We start from the raw sequence: 19835 nt of genomic DNA, 5'->3' as shown, positions 1-19835 counted from the left end.
AGGTGGTAGAATCTGTCTTCTGTGAGCTTTTATGGGCTACCAGATTATGTGTAATAAACACACAAGTTGTTACTCTGTTGTTGAGGAGGACATCACCCCTCAGTTAAGAAAAAATGTCTTTTTGCCAGGAATGTTTTGCCACAGGCAGAAAGTTATTTTCACCCTAGTTTGCAAGCCTACCATGATAAGTTTATATGGCTACACAAATATCATAGGTATGTATTAACTAGTGCATTATATAAACTTGTGGCAAGCAACACAGCTCCCCTTCCTCTACACTCTCACACTCTCGCTTATGCTCAGAAGCACTCGAGTTTCAAATACTTTCGGCATGTTCTGAGGTTACACCGATGCTGAAATATGAAAAACCTGCACTCACAGATTCCAGGTGAATGCATACCTCAGTTCCCAAACCCTGCACAGACCAATATGACCCTCTTTCCCAGACCCGACCCGACCTCTTCTATCCCATCTGTTATCCAAACGGTGAGCAGTCGCGACTGAGATTGCAAACTCACGTCAGCATTCTGGTACGCAGTAACGGCAATGAACTGAGTCTCGGGGAAGGTGAAGGTCTGGCTACAGATGGAAGGGTGTACTTTGTCCACCTCGCCGTCCTTGGCCTCGGTGACATGTAGACGGGGCTGGTACTTGTGCAAGGACTGTAGCACGATCATCTGTCGGACAAACAGGACAAGGCACAAGATCCATGAATAACGTTATGTCAGTATATTCCATGACATTAACTCTCCTGGTTTTGTTTGTTTGGAGGAGAAAACTGATTTAGGAAGCCACCATTACCTGTGTGACATTGTTGGACGCTCCTTTGTTATTGGTGAGCTTCAGCTTCCCGAAGGAGATCTCCTGCCGCATCCAGTGGGCTCCGGTGTTGGGAGAATCTGGGTGCATGTACGTCCGATTCCCTGCCGGAAAGAGGGCATTTCTAGTAAGCATCTCTCAGCCTTATTGCCTAGGTCCAGGTCAAAGCACAGACAGCCCTAGTGTTGGTCTACACAACAAACATTTAAACTGCTTTGAAATCACTCCAGCTGGATTGTCCTACAAAGTGTCAGGAGCTCGTCCTACACTCGAGTAGGACCCTGGCAGAGACATATGCCTGACTGGCATTTTCTCTCCCTACTGGTCTTTCGTTCGGGAGCTTCAAAAGCTTTCTTCAGTCCAAACATTACAGCGACCGATGCCAACAGACACACTTGGGGATTCGCAGAGTCTTCGCAGCTTGCATGACAGAACCCCAGCAACTCAGCACTTTGGCTAATCTACTTTATTTACACATACACACACACAGAGCACTGCAACATGGCTCCCTCTCTCTCTAGCATCAGACAGCAAAGAGAAAGGACAAAGGACAAGAGTCCCACTTAACGGAACACAGTAACACAAACATCCTGTCTCCGTCACTTCCCACTCTGTGGATTCAAAACATATACCGTCATGTGAAAGACAACAATCCCATGACTGCAATCATGGAGCAGGAATTCTAACACAAAGAGCCCTAAGGAATTGCTGGACTGTGGGACTGCTGAGAGCTCTTCCTTAGCTCCAACAAGCATGCCAAGGGTTTCTTGTTGGAAGTCGTGATAAATAAGCAGTGTTGAAAATTGTTTCAGAGCTTGTAGCATAGCACAGAGAAGCCAGGCCTGGTGTTAAGCACACTGGGGTGCACACACCTGGCTGAACTGACACTTTGCCCACCTGGCGTAATAGGATGGGTGCCAGCTGGCTGCTCAGTTCCTGTCCAATTATGGTATTGCAGGTGGGTAAGTCTATGATCATGAGAGGCTGGCAGCTGCAGCAGTGCAGGCAATGGAACTGGGCACGTAGCAGCAGCAGCAACTGGGGACAGTCATTGCTGCGGGTTTCATCTATGCCCCCCACCCCTGCATTATGTAGCCAGGCCCAATAGGAAGCAAATTGATGACCTTGTCCAAGATAAGATCACAACCGGGACTATCATTTCAGATTCCCGTTGCAGGTGGAAGAGGCAAGAATCACAGCAAAATTTAAATGCCTGCTGTTGGAAAGATGGAAGATTAATCGTAAGTCGCTGCATAGAATTTAGAGGGTGGTCAGCAGCTGAATCTCTCAAATATAAAGCAAAATGCATGCATTGATCCCAGCAAACCAAGATGGTGTAAGGAGTGTACAACGTAAAAAGCAAAAGAAATTTTGTGTATGTGTACTTTGAAAGGGTTTAATGATTCACATGGATTGATCTGTAAAATAAATTTACTGAAAGTGAATTATATTTCATTTGGTTATTTGTTCACTCTGTGTGTGTGTGTGTGTGTGTGTGTGTGTGTTTCTTCTTAAACTTACATCCTGCCCCTTATGTACAGAGAACTTCAAGGACTGTTAACATTATAAACCATTCAAACAATAAATGCTCAAGAAATTGAATTAAAAATGGCAGAGTTAATACACCACAGCAGGCTAAAACCATGTTCAGCTAATATTTAAAAAGCTCTGGGAAAACAAAAGAAGGCCTTTGATTGGCACGCAAAGAACATGAGTGTATAACGTCAGGCAAGTTTCCCTGGAGAGAGCATGTAGTTACATTCTTGAGCTTTAAAAAGAAAGGTACCAGCATTCAAGTTAAATGGAAAGTCATGTCCTCTGCCTTGGATGCTCAGCTCTTAATACTAAATGCATGGGGTTTAGGTAGTGGCAAAGGACATGCACAACGTTATCGAAACATTGGTTCTGTGCAAAGCACTGTGCTTTAACAAGGAAGCGATTCAGTTTCTTCTCTGGACCACCAGATGGGGCTGTAGCTCCTGAGAATGGGGAGGTGGGGGCGCTGCAGAGCAAACAGGGCAAAGGCAGCAGCTGCTGGACTTAAAAAAAAGAAGATATACTGTGATTTCATTTCCAAAAGTATTTGGCTAGATTTAAATAAACTTTTTTTTTTTAAAAAAAAGTTAAAACTGTTGTGATGCCTTTGTTCAAAAGTTCTCTGCGAATGCTCTAAACTGCCCTGGGTATGTAAGACTTGAGGACTAAAAAAGTTGAAGTAAATAAATTATCAATTAAATAAAAGGGAATCCACATTAGGGGAAAATAAAAGTCTCCCCACCCACCCACTGCTCAGCAAATTCATGAGTAGGAGAAAAAGGGGGGGGGTGGACTTCAGAACTCTCCCTTGCCAGATTCATTTAGGGTCTAATTAAAAACTGCCACCAAGAACGAAGGGTTGAATTTGGACTCCCGCCGAAAAAGGTCTTAAATAACCCAGCTAGATTAGAATAATTTCCCATATTCAAAATTCTTCAAACTTTCTCATGGTTAGAACTTTCATATACAACTTTTTGGAGGAGAGTCATTACGTTGAATTTGGCGCAAGATTCACACGTGAAGTAGAAGTAAATGCAAGAAAGCCCACAAGAATTTGCAGGGTGCTTTCCCCTCACTTTGCACGAGTCCTGCAAAACCTAGATGTTGCTTCTCTGGCTCATTTCCACACAGCCTAGCAGGATAAGGCCCTGAGTAATTTAACAGTTGTTGGGGGGAACATTTAGCTGGTATTTGTGTCATCACAGAATTGTAGAGTTGAAAGAGACCATGACAGGTAATTTATTCCACCCTCCTGAAATGCAGAAATCTTTTGCCCAACATGGGGCGCGAACCCACAACTCTGAGATGAAGTCTTATGCTCTGCCAACTGAGCTACTGAGGTGGATTCTTCTTGTATTTCTATCATTTAGGCTGAATTGTTAGGGAAATGGTTAGCCTTAGTGTGTATTTGTTAATATGAGCTCTTCAATTGCCAATCTAATTTTTTAATGACAATTGAAATGCTGTTATGTTTTGCAACGGTTGGTTTTTTTAAAATGGTACTATATTTTAGAGCCACTGTGACATAATGGTTAGAGCATTGTACCAGGACCTGGGAGAGCAGGGTTCGAATCCCCAGTGGCGTAGCGTGGGTTGTCAGCACCCGGGGCAAGGCAAGTAATTTGCGCCCCCTAACCCGTGGATTTTAGCACTCGAGTGCGAGCGCGCCCCCCCCCAGATGTTGCGGCCGGCCCCCCTGCACCCCCCCATGCTACGCCACTGGGGCTGGGGGCAAGCGAAGGAGCCAAGGACCCCCCCAAAGGCTCAGCAGGAATTTATTAAATTTATTATTTGCGGAGCCCCCGCGGGCCGAGGCAGCCGAAGCCCCCTCCCCTTGCGCGCCTCCCCGCCCCCTCCTCTCCTTGGGCTGTAGGTGGAGCCCACGCTCCGAGGCGCTCCAGATCCGGGCTTGGCGAGCGCCTCTCCTCCTCCCGGCCGGGTCCGGGGGCTTCCAGCCGCGCTCCGTCCTAGCCCGCCCCCCCCCCCCGCGGCTGAGACTTGCGCTGAGAGCCGGAGCCAGCGGCGCCCCCTTCCGCCGGGAGACCCTCGCCCGCCCACCGGCTTCCTCTCGGAGGGTTTTGGGGAGCGCAGGGCGCGGCGAGGCCCCTCAGAGCTCTCCTCCCTCCCAGTTGGCAGAAGCAGCCGCAGCCTGTGGCTGGGCCGAGGGGATGGCGTCGGCGTCGGGGTGCGGAGGCTGCCCGTGCCCGGCATCGGTGGCAGCGTCGGCGCTGCTGCAGCGGCTGCTCCTCCTGCGAGCAGTGAGTGGAGCGCAGCCGCAGCGCCGGCGGGGGGCGCGCACGCCCTAGGGCGCAAGGCTGGCGGTGGCGGCGGGGAGCCCGGCAGAGGAAGGAACTTGTCCCTTCCCTCTGGACTCGCGCCCCCCCCATGTTGTGCCCGGTGCGGCCGGCACCCCTGGCACCCCCCACGCTACGCCACTGCGAATCCCCACTCAGCCATGAAGCCCCTCGGGCCAGTCACTGCCTCTCAGCCTAACCTACCTCACAGGGTTGTTGTATGGCTGAAATGGGGGAGGGGGGAGGAGAACGATATACACCACCTTGAGATCCTTGGAATATAAAGGTAGTGTATAAGTGTAACAAACAAATGACTAAAAATAATTTTTTATTACACAAACTTTCCTGATGTGAGCTGCTTTCTGAGAATGGTTTACCATGGGAAAACATATATAAAGAAACTAGCCATGATGAAGGAATGAAGGGGGAACAAAGGAAATGTGTTCTGTAGCAATGTTTTTCCTCAGATGATGTTGGACTACAATTCCCATCGCTTCTCTCCCCTGACCTGGCTGGGGATGATGGGAACTGTAGTCCAACAACATAGGAAGACCTAAGTTGAAAGAACACTTGTCAATAGGAAGTGGTCAAAAAACTGTGGCAAGATTTCAAGCACTGGGGAATTCAAAACTTTGCTGCTGTTCTGTGACATTTTGGTTAGTCCTAATAAAAGTCATGGCCCAACTGTGGATTTTGTAGATTCCCTACCCATGGGCTAATATGTCTAACTCTGCACTGGAAGATAATTCCTCCCTCATACCTGGCATATTTCCTTCTGCTTTGCCGCACTGCACCCATTTCCCGCCTTGGTATCGCCAATGGTGTTGATCCACTAACACAATGTCCACAAAGATGCTGTAATGGGCGACAGGGTCCAGTCCAGAGATGTTGAAGCTCAGAAATGGGAACATCCTCCTAAACAGTGTTGCGGAGGGAAGGGGAGAGAAAAAAACACAACCATTTGTAAAACAGGAATAAAATAGCCCCACGTTGCTGGGTTGGTTGTTTTGAGGTTAAGGCACAAGGCACAAGAAGTTTGCGAAATGAATGTATTAACATCATTTGTTAAGAGCCGCTGTCCTGAATTCAAACTGCAGTCCCTACGCAATTATTCAAACTGGAATAACCACATAAACACTGCCTCAGAGCAAAATAAGTCTGTGAAACCCCAGCCTTCTGCCTCCAGACTGTGACCAGCCAGAAGCTCAAAGAGCACGATGGAGATAATAAACCAAAGATTGTAATCTTCAGCATCTCAGTCATATTGTACTTCTGAACATCAAATTTTCAATACGGTGGAGATAAACAAGAGATCAAACTTTCATCTTTGGCTAGCTGGGTGAATGGGCGCTGCTAGAGCTCTCTCTCTTGCATTCGTCTGAAAAACCTGTCTTAAAAAGCTTACCATCACGTCTAACTTTGAGACAATGAACTCCAGCCCATGAATTTACATGAAGGGGAAAGAAAAAGCTACAAGTGTTCGGCTTGATTCCATGAACTCAGATATTCGGAACAAGAAGACTGGGCTTGCCCACACTTCCATGTGTCTCACGCCTGAAATCATAGAGTTGTAGAGTTGGAAGGGACCCCAAGGGTCCTCTAGTCCAACCCCCTGAAGAGTTTTCTGCTTCACCCACACTTTCTAGGCACAGTTTTCCCTGTGCCCCACTCGTTTCCCAGGGGAAAGCTGCTCTTTACTGCGAAATCGGAGCAAACGTCAATCCAGAGAAAACCTGAATTGTTGTTTGCTGCGATTGAGCACTAAAGAGCAGGTTTTTGGGGGGAGGGCACATGGAAGCAGCGGGACAAGAAGAATTGTGGGAAAGCCCTTACACCACTTAGACTTACTCCTGAGTAGATATGCATTGGATTGCACGGTTATAACCTCTCCCATTGTTTATCTAGGCTTGATAGTCTATGCAGGAGGAGGCAGAGGGCCTTACCTTCCAAACACAGAAAGGAAGAACTCCTTGGGAGGAAGAATGGTGGATGTGGAGGAGGTAACTAAGGGTTTACATTGACTTTAGATTCAAAGCATAGTTTCCCCCAAAGAATCCAGGAAACTGCAGTTTGCTTAGAATGCTGGGAACTGTTTCTCTGTAAACTACCATTCTCTAGGGAAACCAGGACTGTTAAAGTGTACAAATGTGATTTAAATGTGTGGTGCGGACGTAAACCTACGTTGCCTTGTTTGGATTCCATTGTTCCACCAGATAATTTGAGGGTGCGTATGGGACATCAAGATGATTTCTTTCCTCACAACAGCCCTGTGAGCAAGTGATCTCTGTGTGATAATTCAAGATAATTCATTTTTTTAATCGTCTGCTTCCTTGGAATCGTCTGGAGGAGGCCATAAAACACCCCAGGAGTCTTTGTGGCTCAAAGCTTAAGCAGGGAAGCGGAGCCTAAATGCTTATCCCACAGAGGACTGTTGTAGTAATAGGGGGGGGGGGGCGGCAGCCTGGGTTCTAATGCTGTATGGAAGAAGCCTTTTGACTCCTTATCTCTTCCCACAGGAGATAATCTTGTCTGTATTCCAGCTGGCTTCATCAATTACTGCACCCAGCCCTAATAGTTCAGTGCTATGATCTACTTTCCAGCGGTCAATATATTTCCAGGACATTCCCCACACACACACACACACTCCCAGCAGAACAGCTCCATCCAAATGACACTCGCTCCATCTTTTCGTTCTAAGCGGCTTGAAGTGACGGCGACAGATGCAAAAACAGCTCTGTTTCCTTCTTACCCCCCCTGACCTTTACCAAATTCTCTACCTCGCCACTTCCCTCTTGGCCCCCCCCCCGGCCCCCACCCAATCCCTCTACCTCACTCCCCTCCCCTCCACAAGCTTCCGGTTCAGAAATAGACGCAGCTTCTATTTTCAGAGAAAGCGAGAAGGGGACAGAAAAAGAGAAAGACTTGGGACGGATGGCCAGAAAAGGGGAGGGGGATGAACACCCAAGAACGCATGGATGGCTGTGAGAAACTTATTCACGCGGCACGTCTAAAACCTTTGGATATCTGAGGTGGAAAATTCGAAAGATAATAGGGTGGCCTTATTTCAAAAAATGAAAACCAGGACACCCTGAAAGTTGCTGAGCTGTTTTTTTTTTTTAAAAAAGGAAACCACCAAAAGTTCCGCCTTTGAAATCCAGGTAATGTTTGGGAAAATCCGGATATATAGCAGCTCTAAATGACATTCCACCCCACTCCCTGCCATGTAACACACAGAGATGCACACACAGTCCAAGCCGCAAAGAGTTTGAAGGCAGCCCTGTATAGCTTTCAATGTTTGATGTCTCATTGTGTTTTTATATTCTGTTGGAAGTCGCCCAGAGTGGCTGGGGCAACCCAGTCAGATGGGCAGAGTAATTAATAATAATAATAATAATAATAATAATAATAATAATAATAATAATAGCTAATAAGAAGGAAGAGCCCCAAACACAGCAATTGAAAGCACCTAGGCTTCCCCCAACTGGGAACTGTAGTTTGCTGAGGGTGAAGGGAATTGTAGCTCTGCGAGGGAGTAAACTACAGTTCCCATGAATCTTTTGAGGGGGAGCAATGTGCTTTTAGTGTGCTTTACATTTATGGCATGTACCTAACCCCCGTCTAAAGAGTCCGCCCCTCCCTAGAAGTTTATTGGGCTGATAGTTCTAGACTCATGGGAGTCAATGGACATGACTAACGTAGGCCCATTGGTTTCAATGGGTATACCCTTGAGTGGAACTTACTTGTATACAACCCAACTTTTCATTCCTAACACACTGATTGCAGACATTATGTAAAAGCCCCACTGAACTGGAGCTTCATTGCAATGGTTTGTGCCAGTGAACTGGGTCAGGCTTATGCAAATCCCACCCTTTTGGGTGACTAAAATCTGCCCACGGGGGAAGGTGCCTCACTCTGTTCCAGCTTTGTTTTAAAAAATACCACGGCAGTGTACCATAAAATCATTAACGCATCATAAAGTTATAAAAGCGTAGAATACAGAACCAAGTCACCAACACTGTATCAAATTAATTATTTTTAAATGGGCAGTGAAACAAAAAAAACAACATCTATGGGGGGGAGGGAGAGAAAGGGAAGTGAAACTTGGCCACAGCCTTCCCAAACTTCGGTGCATTTCTGTTTAAATGACACTCGCCCTTTATAAATTTTCACCTACACCTATACATTAGCATATGCAAATCTTGACCTCTATTTAGTTATTAAATAAAATGCATATGCCGCTTGATTATAAAACATTATGCATATGCCGCTTGATTATAAAACATTGAAATTGAATATAAAACATTGAAATTGAATATAAAACATTGAAACTGTCAGTTGAAAAAAACCCAGTTGAAAAACTGGTCTTTACAAATATTCAAAAGAATATTGACATCGACAGCAGCTAAAAGGAAATAAAACACATGTAACTTCTACATGTCTGGCTGGGCTTCCGGAAACAAAAAATGTTTTTAGCAGATTTTGCCGGATATCAGTATGTGCTTTGCCTCTTATTTGGCGGTTCAAATATGTCCCGCCCCCCTCCCCCCGCCATCTAACACTATCCATAAGTGAGGTTGGGATGGAAGGAAAGGAGAATGCAAAATGTATTTTGCTGCTGATAAATTGTGGTGGGGGTGGGGGAAGAGGAACTGGAGTGATGAAATATAAATGATGAGGAGGATTTTCCCTCCTGCTACAGCAAGAGGTGTTTTAAAAAAAACTTAGATATATACAGTATACTAAAAATACGAAGCTTCATATATGACTAAAACATAAATTATTAGGAAAGTTTAGTCATAGATTTGCAGTCATCGTGCTTAGGCACAAGAGGTTGCTTTGGAATGTCCATGAATCATCTCTTAATGCCAAACCAAAACACCTTCCAGTCGCCTCTGTAAGCCCCCAAACCAGTCAGAAAATGGCAGACCATTTCTGGTATGTGTACATTTAATGTGGATCACTGAGTATGAGCTAAGGAAAAAATTAACAGCCAGGTTAATAGCCCCTCCAGCCACCCCCAATTCACCCACACACGAATAGAAATAGATTTTGCCATTTTAATAAGGTGGTGAGTGGCATTTTCCGCTCTACCTTGCAGTCAACACCACTGCGTAGGACCATCCTAGGTGGGCTCCATGAACAGAGGTGGGGGCAGTCTTGACTTGCCCCACATTCAGTACGGCACCCACAATCTTCCCCAAAATTAAATGAGTAGCAGTTTCGCCGTGATGCAAATTTCCCGATCCTGCTCAATGCTTTAGCATTGAATTATCTCATGAGAAATTCCCTGGAAGAGGTGCTGCAACGTGGTATTATCTAAGTCACACTTGAGTGTAAGTGGACAGAGTAGTTTGCCCTGGTTCCTATGCAAACAAGTAGCGGCTCAGTTAGGCCATTTTAGGAGTAGAAGTGAGAGCTGGACCATAAAGAAGGCTGATCGCCAAAGAATTGATGCTTTTGAATTGATGCTGCAGGAGACTCTTGAGAGTCCCATGGACTGCAAGAAGATCAAACCTCTCCATTCTTAAGGAAATCAGCCCTGAGTGCTCACTGGAAGGACAGATCCTGAAGCTGAGGCTCCAATACTCATAAGAAGAGAAGACTCCCTGGAAAAGACCCTGATGTTGGGAAAGATGGAGGGCACAAGAAGAAGGGGACGACAGAGGACGAGGTGGCTGGACAGTGTTCTCGAAGCTACCAGCATGAGTTTGACCAAACTGCGGGAGGCAGTAGAAGACAGGAGTCCCTGGCGTGCTCTGGTCCATGGGGTCACAAAGAGTTGGACACGACTAAACAACAATAGAAGCAGATTTGGGGGTGGGGAAAAGAGATGCAGAGCTTAGGTAGCCCGGAGATCTGTGAAAATCAGGTGCCCCAGCATAGGTGAGTGGACATTTTCCCCACTACGACAAATCCACCACAAACCACAGGATCTTGTGACACCTTAAAGACAACCCCAATTTCTCTGAACATGTGGAAAAATAGTATCTTTGATACAGCAATGTCTGAGCATCTCACCACACACAGGAAGGCAAATAAAGGCACAACAAATAGAGACACCTTCCAAGAAACGTGGGCCCCTTTCTTTAGCTATGTTAATGACCAAAATCAAGACTTTCTTATATCAGCTGCCCAATATTCTCAGTGGAGGGGTCACGTTAAGTAATATGTTTGAATTTTGACTGTGTAAGTGCATGTCTAGAGACAATGGAAAAAACAAACACTGCTGGCTAAGGGTTTAACTGTCATTTTATTTGTGTTTGTTTAAAAACCCATACAAATTTTTGACATTTGCTTGTGCGGACTTAAAAGACCTAACAGACTATTGCCATTTTGCGAGTGGGATTCATTCACATACCGGTAGGTTCAGGTACTGCAACAACAGTCAATTTGGTGCTCTAGTGCAACAAACCAGTATCAAAACCTGGACTTTTTGTAATAAGGAAAGTGAGGGGAACGTGCAGCAGAAAGTATGGGATATTTGCTTAACCCAACATCACACAACCTCCCTGCAAACCAATCAGAATGAACACTCAATAAACTGGTCGTTTGGAAGCGCCCCAATATCCTGCAAGACTCTTCATTGTTCAAAATATACTTTCACCCGACAGTTCAGACTTTGCTCGCTGCCTCAAGAAAATGCGCTCACATGCTACACAGCATTTATTACATTTTATTTAACACCCACGAGAAATAGAAATACAGTGGTACCCCGCAAGACGAATGCCTCGCAAGACGGAAAACCCGCAAGACGAAAGGGTTTTCTGTTTTGGAGGCGCTTCGCAAGACGAATTTCCCTATGGGCTTGCATCGCAAGACGAAAGCCCATAGGGAAATGCTGGCGGTCGGGAGCAAAGACTTTCGCCCACAGCCGGCCTTCAGAAGAGGACCTCTTCTGAAGGCCGGCGGGGGGCAAAAGTCTTTGCTCCCCCCGCCTGCCTTCCCCCCGCCTGCCCTGGTGATCTTAAAATGCTGGCGGGCGGGAGCGAAGCGTTCGCTGCCGACCCCCAGCGTTTTAAAATCTCCCCGGGACAGCAGAGCAGTCTCTGCTGTCCCGGGGAGATTTTAAAATGCTGGGGGTCGGGAGGGAAGCGTTCGTGTCCCGGGGAGATTTAAAAATGCTGGGGGTCGGCAGCGCTTCGCTCCCGACCCCCAGCATTTTAAAACGCTGTTCCGAAGCGGGGAGGGGGGGCGGGAAGACCTGCCCCAGCCGCCCCACTTCGGAACGCTGTTTCGAAGCGGGGAGGGGGGGCGGGGACACCTGCCCCAGCCGCCCCACTTCGGAACGCTGTTCCGAAGCGGGGAGGGGGGGCGGGAAGACCTGCCCCAGCCGCCCCACTTCGGAACGCTGTTCCGAAGCGGAGAGGGGGGCGGGGACACCTGCCCCAGCCGCCCCACTTCGGAACGCTGTTCCGAAGCGGGGAGGGGGGGCAGGAAGACCTGCCCCAGCCGCCCCACTTCGGAACGCTGTTCCGAAGCGGGGAGGGGGGGCGGGGACACCTGCCCCAGCCGCCCCACTTCGGAACGCTGTTCCGAAGCGGGGAGGGGGGGCGGGAAGACCTGCCCCAGCCGCCCCACTTCGGAATGCTGTTCCGAAGCGGGGAGGGGGGGCGGGGACACCTGCCCCAGCCGCCCCACTTCGGAACGCTGTTCCGAAGCGGGGAGGGGGGGCGGGAAGACCTGCCCCAGCCGCCCCACTTCGGAACGCTGTTCCGAAGCGGGGAGGGGGGGCGGGAAGACCTGCCCCAGCCGCCCCACTTCGGAACGCTGTTCCGAAGCGGGGAGGGGGGGCGGGGACACCTGCCCCAGCCGCCCCACTTCGGAACGCTGTTCCGAAGCGGGGAGGGGGGGCGGGAAGACCTGCCCCAGCCGCCCCACTTCGGAACGCTGTTCCGAAGCGGGGAGGGGGGGCGGGGACACCTGCCCCAGCCGCCCCACTTCGGAACGCTGTTCCGAAGCGGGGAGGGGGGGCGGGAAGACCTGCCCCAGCCGCCCCACTTCGGAACGCTGTTCCGAAGCGGGGAGGGGGGGGGCGGGGACACCTGCCCCAGCCGCCCCACTTCGGAACGCTGTTCCGAAGCGGGGCGGGGGGCGGGAACACCTTCTGAAGGCGGGCGGGGGGCGAAAGTCTTTGTCCCCCCTGCCTGCCTTCCCAGGGGCTTTTAAATCGCCCCGGACAGCGGAGAAGTCCTCCGCTCTCCCGGGGCGATTTTAAAATGCCGCCCGCCAGCATTTTAAGATCGCCCGGACAGCGGAGAAGTCCTCCGCTCTCCCAGGGTTTTTTAAAATGCTGGGGGTGGGAAGAAAAGCCCTTGTCCCCCCCCCCCCAGCCTTCAGAAGAGGTCCGGGGACAGACTGTCCCCGGACCTGGTCTGAAGGCGGTTTCCATAGGAACGCATTAATTGATTTTCAATGCATTCCTATGGGAAACCGTGCATCGCAAGACGAAAAAACCGCAAGACGAAGAGACTTGCGGAACGAATTAATTTCGTCTTGCGAGGCACCACTGTACTTGAAAGGGAAAAAATCAGCGTTCCTTCAAGGCTCCCTATTGTACAGATTCAATGGGTGCCTAATTTATAAAATCAAGTGGTTTGGCTCTGCCCAGGACTACCCTTCTCCCTAATCCCAGATATGCAGATGGGCTTGATTCAACAAGGGCTCTGGGACAACCTGGAAACCTGTTTTCAGAGTCAGGGTTTAGGCCTGGTGTGCATGTAGCCATAACAAAGAAGTGTCCCTGACCATGTGCAGAGAGTGCATGACTCAATGGTTTACAGTGGTACCTCAGGTTACATACGCTTCAGGTTACATGCGCTTCAGGTTACAGACTCCGCTAACCCAGAAATAGTACCTCGGGTTAAGAACTTTGCTTCAGGATGAGAACAGAAATCGTGCTTTGGCAGCATGGCGGCAGCAGGAGGACCCATTAGCTAAAGTGGTGCTTCAGGTTAAGAACAGTTTCAGGTTAAGAACGGACCTCTGGAACGAATTAAATACTTAACCAGAGGTACCACTGTAGTTGGTAAATTACCATAAAGGCAAATGGCTATTTTAAACCAAAACCAAAACCACCAGGGCTGTAAGCATCACACTTAATTAAACAAATTAAAGTTTTAATTGCAGGCTGACATTCTCCCTCGCCCTGGTTTTTTTTTTGGGGGGGGGGGACGGACGCTGTGATGATGGCAAACGCGTCCCAAGGCATGTTATGAATGCACAGACACTTTGCTTTAAGTCAGGGGTGTCCAAACTTTTTTCAAAGAGGGCCAGATTTGATGACGTGAACATGCATGAGGGTCTACCAAAGTTGCTGACCTTTTTTTAGGATTTAAGTTGTTGACCTTCTTTTAGGATTTTACACCAGGAAATAAACTGCCGCAGGGGCAGGATGAAACCGACTGTTGGGCCGGATTAGGCCCCTGGGCCGGACTTTAAACAAGCAGGTCTGGATTCACTCTGTGCCCCTGGGCTGGAGGCCACCTTTGAACCTTCATGGCATTTTATTCCACAGAAGAAAAAAGGCATATGTCATAAATGGAATAAGTAAAACTGTTAGGACACTGTTGGTTGTCTGTAGGAAGCAAGCCTCACAGAGGAGCAGTGCTTCTTCTTGAATGAACTCTGATACAAAAAAAAGAAATCAACAGTGAATAGTCCATTCAGAAGTAAGTCCCTTGAGTTCATTGGGATTAACCTCCCCAACACACATAAGTGATGGTGATCATTATCAGTGGGGTTTTTTTCAGGGGGTATTCAAGGGTACACAGTACCACCACTTCTTTTTAAAACTAAATTTTATTTTCACATTTTACAGAACGTAAAAAATATTATTTCATACATTTAATGTGGATATTGACTCCCCCCCCCCCTTTCTCTGGTTACATAAATTGCCTCTTCTTTGTTTTGCATCTCCACCACCTAATTATAATTAATCACTTATATTCAAAATTTTAACATCGCAATATGCGTGTGTTTATGTTAATCCTGCCAATGTTTTAAATTGTTTACAATAATTCTTTAAATATAAATGATCCCTGCTTTTTATTAAAATTCTCTCTTCTTGATTTCTTAATCTTTTTGTTGTTGTTAAAAAGCATGGCACTTACTGCAGCAATTTCATGGTGAGTACCGGCACGTATTTTTCCTAGGGAACAAGCACTGATTATGATTATATGGTGCTTATTTTTGTACACCGCCCATCTGACTGGGTTACCCCAGCCACTCTGGGCTACTTCCAACAGAATATATAAAACCTAATAAAACATTAAACATCAAAAACTTCCCTTTGCAGCGCTGCCTTCTAAAAGTACCATCACACTGACATCAGTTGGGACCTATTATTATTAATTATTATTATTATTATTATTATTATTATTCCCAATGGAAAAACCACTGCTATTTGAAGCTAGCCTGTTCTTCTCTCCAAAAGAACTGGACAATTTTTTTTATTTACAGCACTTCCGTCTCCAAAAGGAAGTTCCTTTTAAAACACACACCACCCCCAAAACTGATCATAAACATTCCCCCTACAATTCTGAGTCTACATAGTTTCCAATCACCGTATAACACAATGGGGAGATTTGATCAATTTTTGCATTGGGAATCAAACACAGAATCCACGTCAGCTACTCCTGAAGGCTGCACGTTTGAAATGGAAAAGGGGTAAAACTTCTGAAGAGCAAACTAATTTCGTGGAATCAGAAGCTTCCTTCTTGCCAGCTGATGCACAACCAACTCTCCTTTCCCTCTTCCCTTGCAGACACAAACACACACCTGACCCCCCCCCCAATCTGGGAGCATCTCTATGCAAAAAGAAGTAATCCATTCTTCAATGGTCTCCCCAGGGAAGGCTAGGTCAATATTTTAATACTATTAAACAGTACATTTAAATCCCAAGAGGAAACAGCCCACCCCGGAGGCAGGATTGAAAGTCCTGCTGGGCCGCAGAAAGGAACAACAAGTCTTGCCCTTCCTGGTTTACCATTTTCTGACCAGTTCCCTCAGCCTGACACACAAACGCTGTGTGCCTGGCCCATTAAACCCCATTCAAAAGTCACAGGGACGTACTAATATGCTACTGAGATCAAGAAAAACGCAGGCAGCTTGCTTTGCCATTAGGAAATAAAGCCTAAAGAAAAGTTTGCTTTTCTTCCTCTTCCCTTCCAACCAGTGTTCCTTTTGTGACATGTCTCTTAGACTGCAAGCCCTGAGGGCAGGGACTTTTCTTGTTATCAGTTATAGGCCCTTCTGAGAGCCTTTTATCCAGCCAAAGAGCAGAGTAAACAACAAATACTTTAAATAAATAAATCCAGAGATTTTGGTTCGAGGTCAGGTTTGAGTTCCAGCACCTTTAAAACAAAAACAAAACAAAAACCCACAGGTTTTTTTCTCTTGTCCCCGCCTACTCCAGTGACAGGATTACCCCCCATTGTGTAGTTCTGAAGTTCTGTAATTAGAGATGTTGAGGTCCAACCCAGGTAGGTGAAATCAGTCAGAGATTTTGCACATCTAAAAATTACATTGAGGGAGGACCCTCATCAGTCAAGCAAGTCAGCAGAAAAGTTAAAAAATAGAAAAGTCTAAGAGGTTTCAATTAGAAATATTTAAGTGATTTGTTTTAATAAAAAGATTTTAAGGATCACAAATAAAGGTAAAGGATCCCTGGGCGATTAAGTCCAGCCAAAGGAGACTATGGGGTTGCGGCGCTCATCTCGCTTTCAGGCTAAGGAAGTCAGTGTTTGTCCACAGACAGCTTTCCAGGTCACGTGGCCAGCATGACTAAACCGCTTCTGGTGCAACGGAACACCGTGACGGAAACCAGAGCGCACGGAAACACCATTTGCATTCCTGCCGCAGTGGCACTTATTTATCTACTTGCACTGGTGTACTTTCGAACTGCTAGGTTGGCAGCAGCTGGGACAGAGAAACGGGAGCTCACCCCATTACACGGATTCGAACCGCCGACCTTCTGATCGGCAAGCTCAAGAAGAGGATCAGTGGTTTAGACCACAGCGCCACCCGCATCCCCAGATCACAAATACCTTGTCAACAGCTAGGCTTGAAGGCAAGGACCAGAGCAACACATGCCATGTTTTCTGCCAATTTTGGAAGTCACATCCCCGATGCCCTTTTATCTAATTCCAGAGGTGTGTGGGTTGCTTGCGGTCCTGCGGCGGAGAGGAAAAAGTATTCTGCACTTGCTCAGAGGCATCTCGTACTTTTTCTGATGGAGCAAAGCCCTGGCATCTAAGTTCCAGGGTAGAACCGTAGTCCAAATTATAGCTTTGTGGCAGGGACCATTTTGCCCTTGCAGATTAAAAAGGGACAAGGAGCATTGAGGATCACTCATGGGTGTACAGTGGTACCTCTGGGTTAAGTACTTAATTCGTTCTGGAGGTCCGTACTTAACCTGAAACTGTTCTTAACCTGAAGCACCACTTTAGCTAATGGGGCCTGCTGCTGCGCCGCCGGAGCATGATTTCTGTTCTCATCCTGAAGCAAAGTTCTTAACCTGAAGCACTATTTCTGGGTTAACGGAGTCTGTAACCTGAAGCGTATGTAACCCAAGGTACCACTGTATATCTAAACAGGGGGTTGCTTCTGTTCAGAATGTCTGCCTCCATATTGCATGCCCTTGAATTTATGGAAGAAGCCTGTGTTGGCCCTCAAAATCTGGTGCGCTGTGCCATCAAATGGGCACCAGCAGGAATTCCAGTAATGAAGCGGGGAAAGAGAAAAGAGAGAGTACATAATCGTCATCCTGGTTTTATCCTTAAGAGACTGACAACTGGAAGGTGTGGGGGTGGAGAGGAAATTAATACATGGCCAAGAATCACGTATTCTCTAACTGCCGAGTCATATTTTCCATGGACCTTGCACGGGTCAGAGGACAACTGCTCAGCCAGTCTCCCAAAAGCAGGGAAATTTTCTGTAAGGCTGCATATTTCACAAGTGGAGTCATTATCCATGCATCCCCTCTTCCTATGGTCTCCGAAGGGTAAGGATGCTCAGTCAAAGCCTTTTGGCTTTAGCCCAGAACTCTCAGCCTCTCCCTCCCAATGTACAGAAAAGTGGCTAGGGCAGAATTAACGTGTTGAGACAGTGACGGTCATAGATGGACAACCAGCTGCAATAATACCAATGGTCTAGTTCACCAGGATACGGTGGGGTGAAAACTGCACAAATAAAGGCATGTTTATTACCACTGCTGCTAGTACTACTAAAGTTATTAAAAATACTGTTTTGGCCATGTCAGATTTTACAAGACAAAAGGCCTTCAGGACACATCAAGGGTTATATAAAAAATAAACGGAATGTGCATTTACAGGTTGGAAAACGCCGTATTTTCAAAGAGGAGAATGGAAAGCAGACAGCTGCTGTGGTTTGTGACTTTGATATCACCTCTTTGACAAGGTTTTGGTTTCGCAATATGACAGGTCAAAACTACAGGAAACTTACACCTGACCTAACGCTAGTTCTTCTCTTTTGTTTCCAAGAGTTTTAATTACTTGGTGATGAGGTGATTTGTTGATGAGACTTAGTGACAGGAGCTGGGCTATTCATGTGATTACTCAGTGAGCAGAAAAAGCACTCTCTGCATGGTCAGGGGCACACTCCTATTCCTTCATATTGAGACTGATTAAGTCCTGTTTGGGGGGGGGGTCAATATATCTCTGACATTTTGAGACCCTATTTCCCCCATCCCAGGTCATACCAAACAGAATGGAAGAGGGGAAAATATCGGGATGGGGTGGTTGTCCTTTCCGAAATGGTAAATCATATCTATAAACGTTCTCGGTTCCACCTATTAAAAATAATGTTGCCTCTGAAAAATGTACTGAACAATTAAGAGTGAAGAGAAATATTAATTAGGAATATGACTTCGAAGCCTGCTGGTTTAGATTCATCACCTAAGAGGAAGGATCTTACAGCCAGGAACTCACAGCTCATTATGAATAGACCTCCTGGGTTTTAAGTTACACATTTAAAGTGGAACTGGTGTTAAAGAGACAAAACTCCCTTGGTCTTCTGGGAGACACCCAACTAGAATGAAGATTCATTTGCCAATCATTCCATAGTTATGAAACAAAACTGACAATAACTGCAAGAATGCACCTCACGTTTATAGCTGGGTCCCCCCCCCGAATGTAAACATTATAAAATAACAATAATAAAATGAAAAATAATGTTATCTTCCACCCCACCTCTAGTGACCTGACATAAGAATAGTACAGCTGTGTCGCATAGTGCTGGTCTGACTGGGGAAGATGACCTGCCCTCAAGAGTATTTTCCCTGTAGGCATACCTTGGTTCTCGAATTTCATCTGTTCCAGAAGTCCGTTTAACTCCCAAAACGGTTCAAGAACCAAGGAGTGGCTTCTGATTGGCTGCAGGAGCTTCCTGCACCCAATCGGAAGTCGCAGAAGCTGAGCCGGACGTTCGGCTTCCGAAAAACGTTCAAAAACTGGAACAATCACTTCTGGTTTTCGATCGTTCAGGAGCCAAAACGTTTGAGTTTAAAGGCGTTCGGCTTCCGAGGTTCCACTGTAATACATCAGTAATTGTCTAGAGACTGTTTCAAACCTGTAAGGTCGCTTCCAGATGACCTATTTATTGAGCATTCATCCTGATTTGTTTGTGGAGAAGTTAGATGATGTTGGGTCAAGGCAAGTGTTATTTCATGCTTTTCAGGAAATTTCCCGCCTCACTTTACCGGTCACAAAAAAGTCCATTCATTTGGGAAAGCAGGTTAGTTGTGAAAGACCTCCCAATCAACTGTAGTTGTGCAGCCTGAATTTGCCATAAGGTGACTGAATCCCACCCGAAAATTAGAAGCAGAATAGGAAGTGTCCTAAATTTCCAGCTTTTTTTGCAAAATGGAAATAACAAAAGGGAAGGGAAGAGAAACATAAATCATTAGTCTTACAGCTGATGTATCTGAAACCTTTATTTCCTCCTCACTTTTGGACTTTGAGGGTTCTGTTGTTGTTTTTATTATGTAGGTACGTATTGTAATAGCTCTATCAATACTCCTGCTGCTAAACAAATGAATAAATGAGCAGAAGAAAAGGACTGGCACAAAGCTTTCTAACTAACCAATTCAGTCTGGTCTGGTCAGCTCAGAGGGACCTCAAAGGAGCTGCATCAGACAGGAAGGATGCATATATAAAAAAAGAACAGGAG

General features: G+C 46.6%; 1 protein-coding gene across 1 annotated transcript in view; it reads right to left on the bottom strand.

The window, feature by feature from the left end:
- TBX21 (T-box transcription factor 21) overlaps positions 1-19835 on the bottom strand; it is a 58784-nt gene that overhangs the window by 5136 nt on the left and 33813 nt on the right. Inside the window, exons 2-4 of the mRNA XM_028703623.2 lie at positions 5410-5564; positions 802-923; positions 519-677 (exon numbers count right to left, since the gene is read on the bottom strand). Of these exons, the coding sequence (XP_028559456.2) occupies positions 519-677; positions 802-923; positions 5410-5564 (436 nt within the window). The remainder of the gene's footprint in view (positions 1-518; positions 678-801; positions 924-5409; positions 5565-19835) is intronic.

This window comes from Podarcis muralis, chromosome 13, assembly GCF_964188315.1.
Source record: "Podarcis muralis chromosome 13, rPodMur119.hap1.1, whole genome shotgun sequence".
NCBI lineage: Eukaryota > Metazoa > Chordata > Lepidosauria > Squamata > Lacertidae > Podarcis > Podarcis muralis.
Note: the sequence above shows the minus strand (reverse complement) of the source record. Positions and strands in the feature narration are given on the sequence as shown.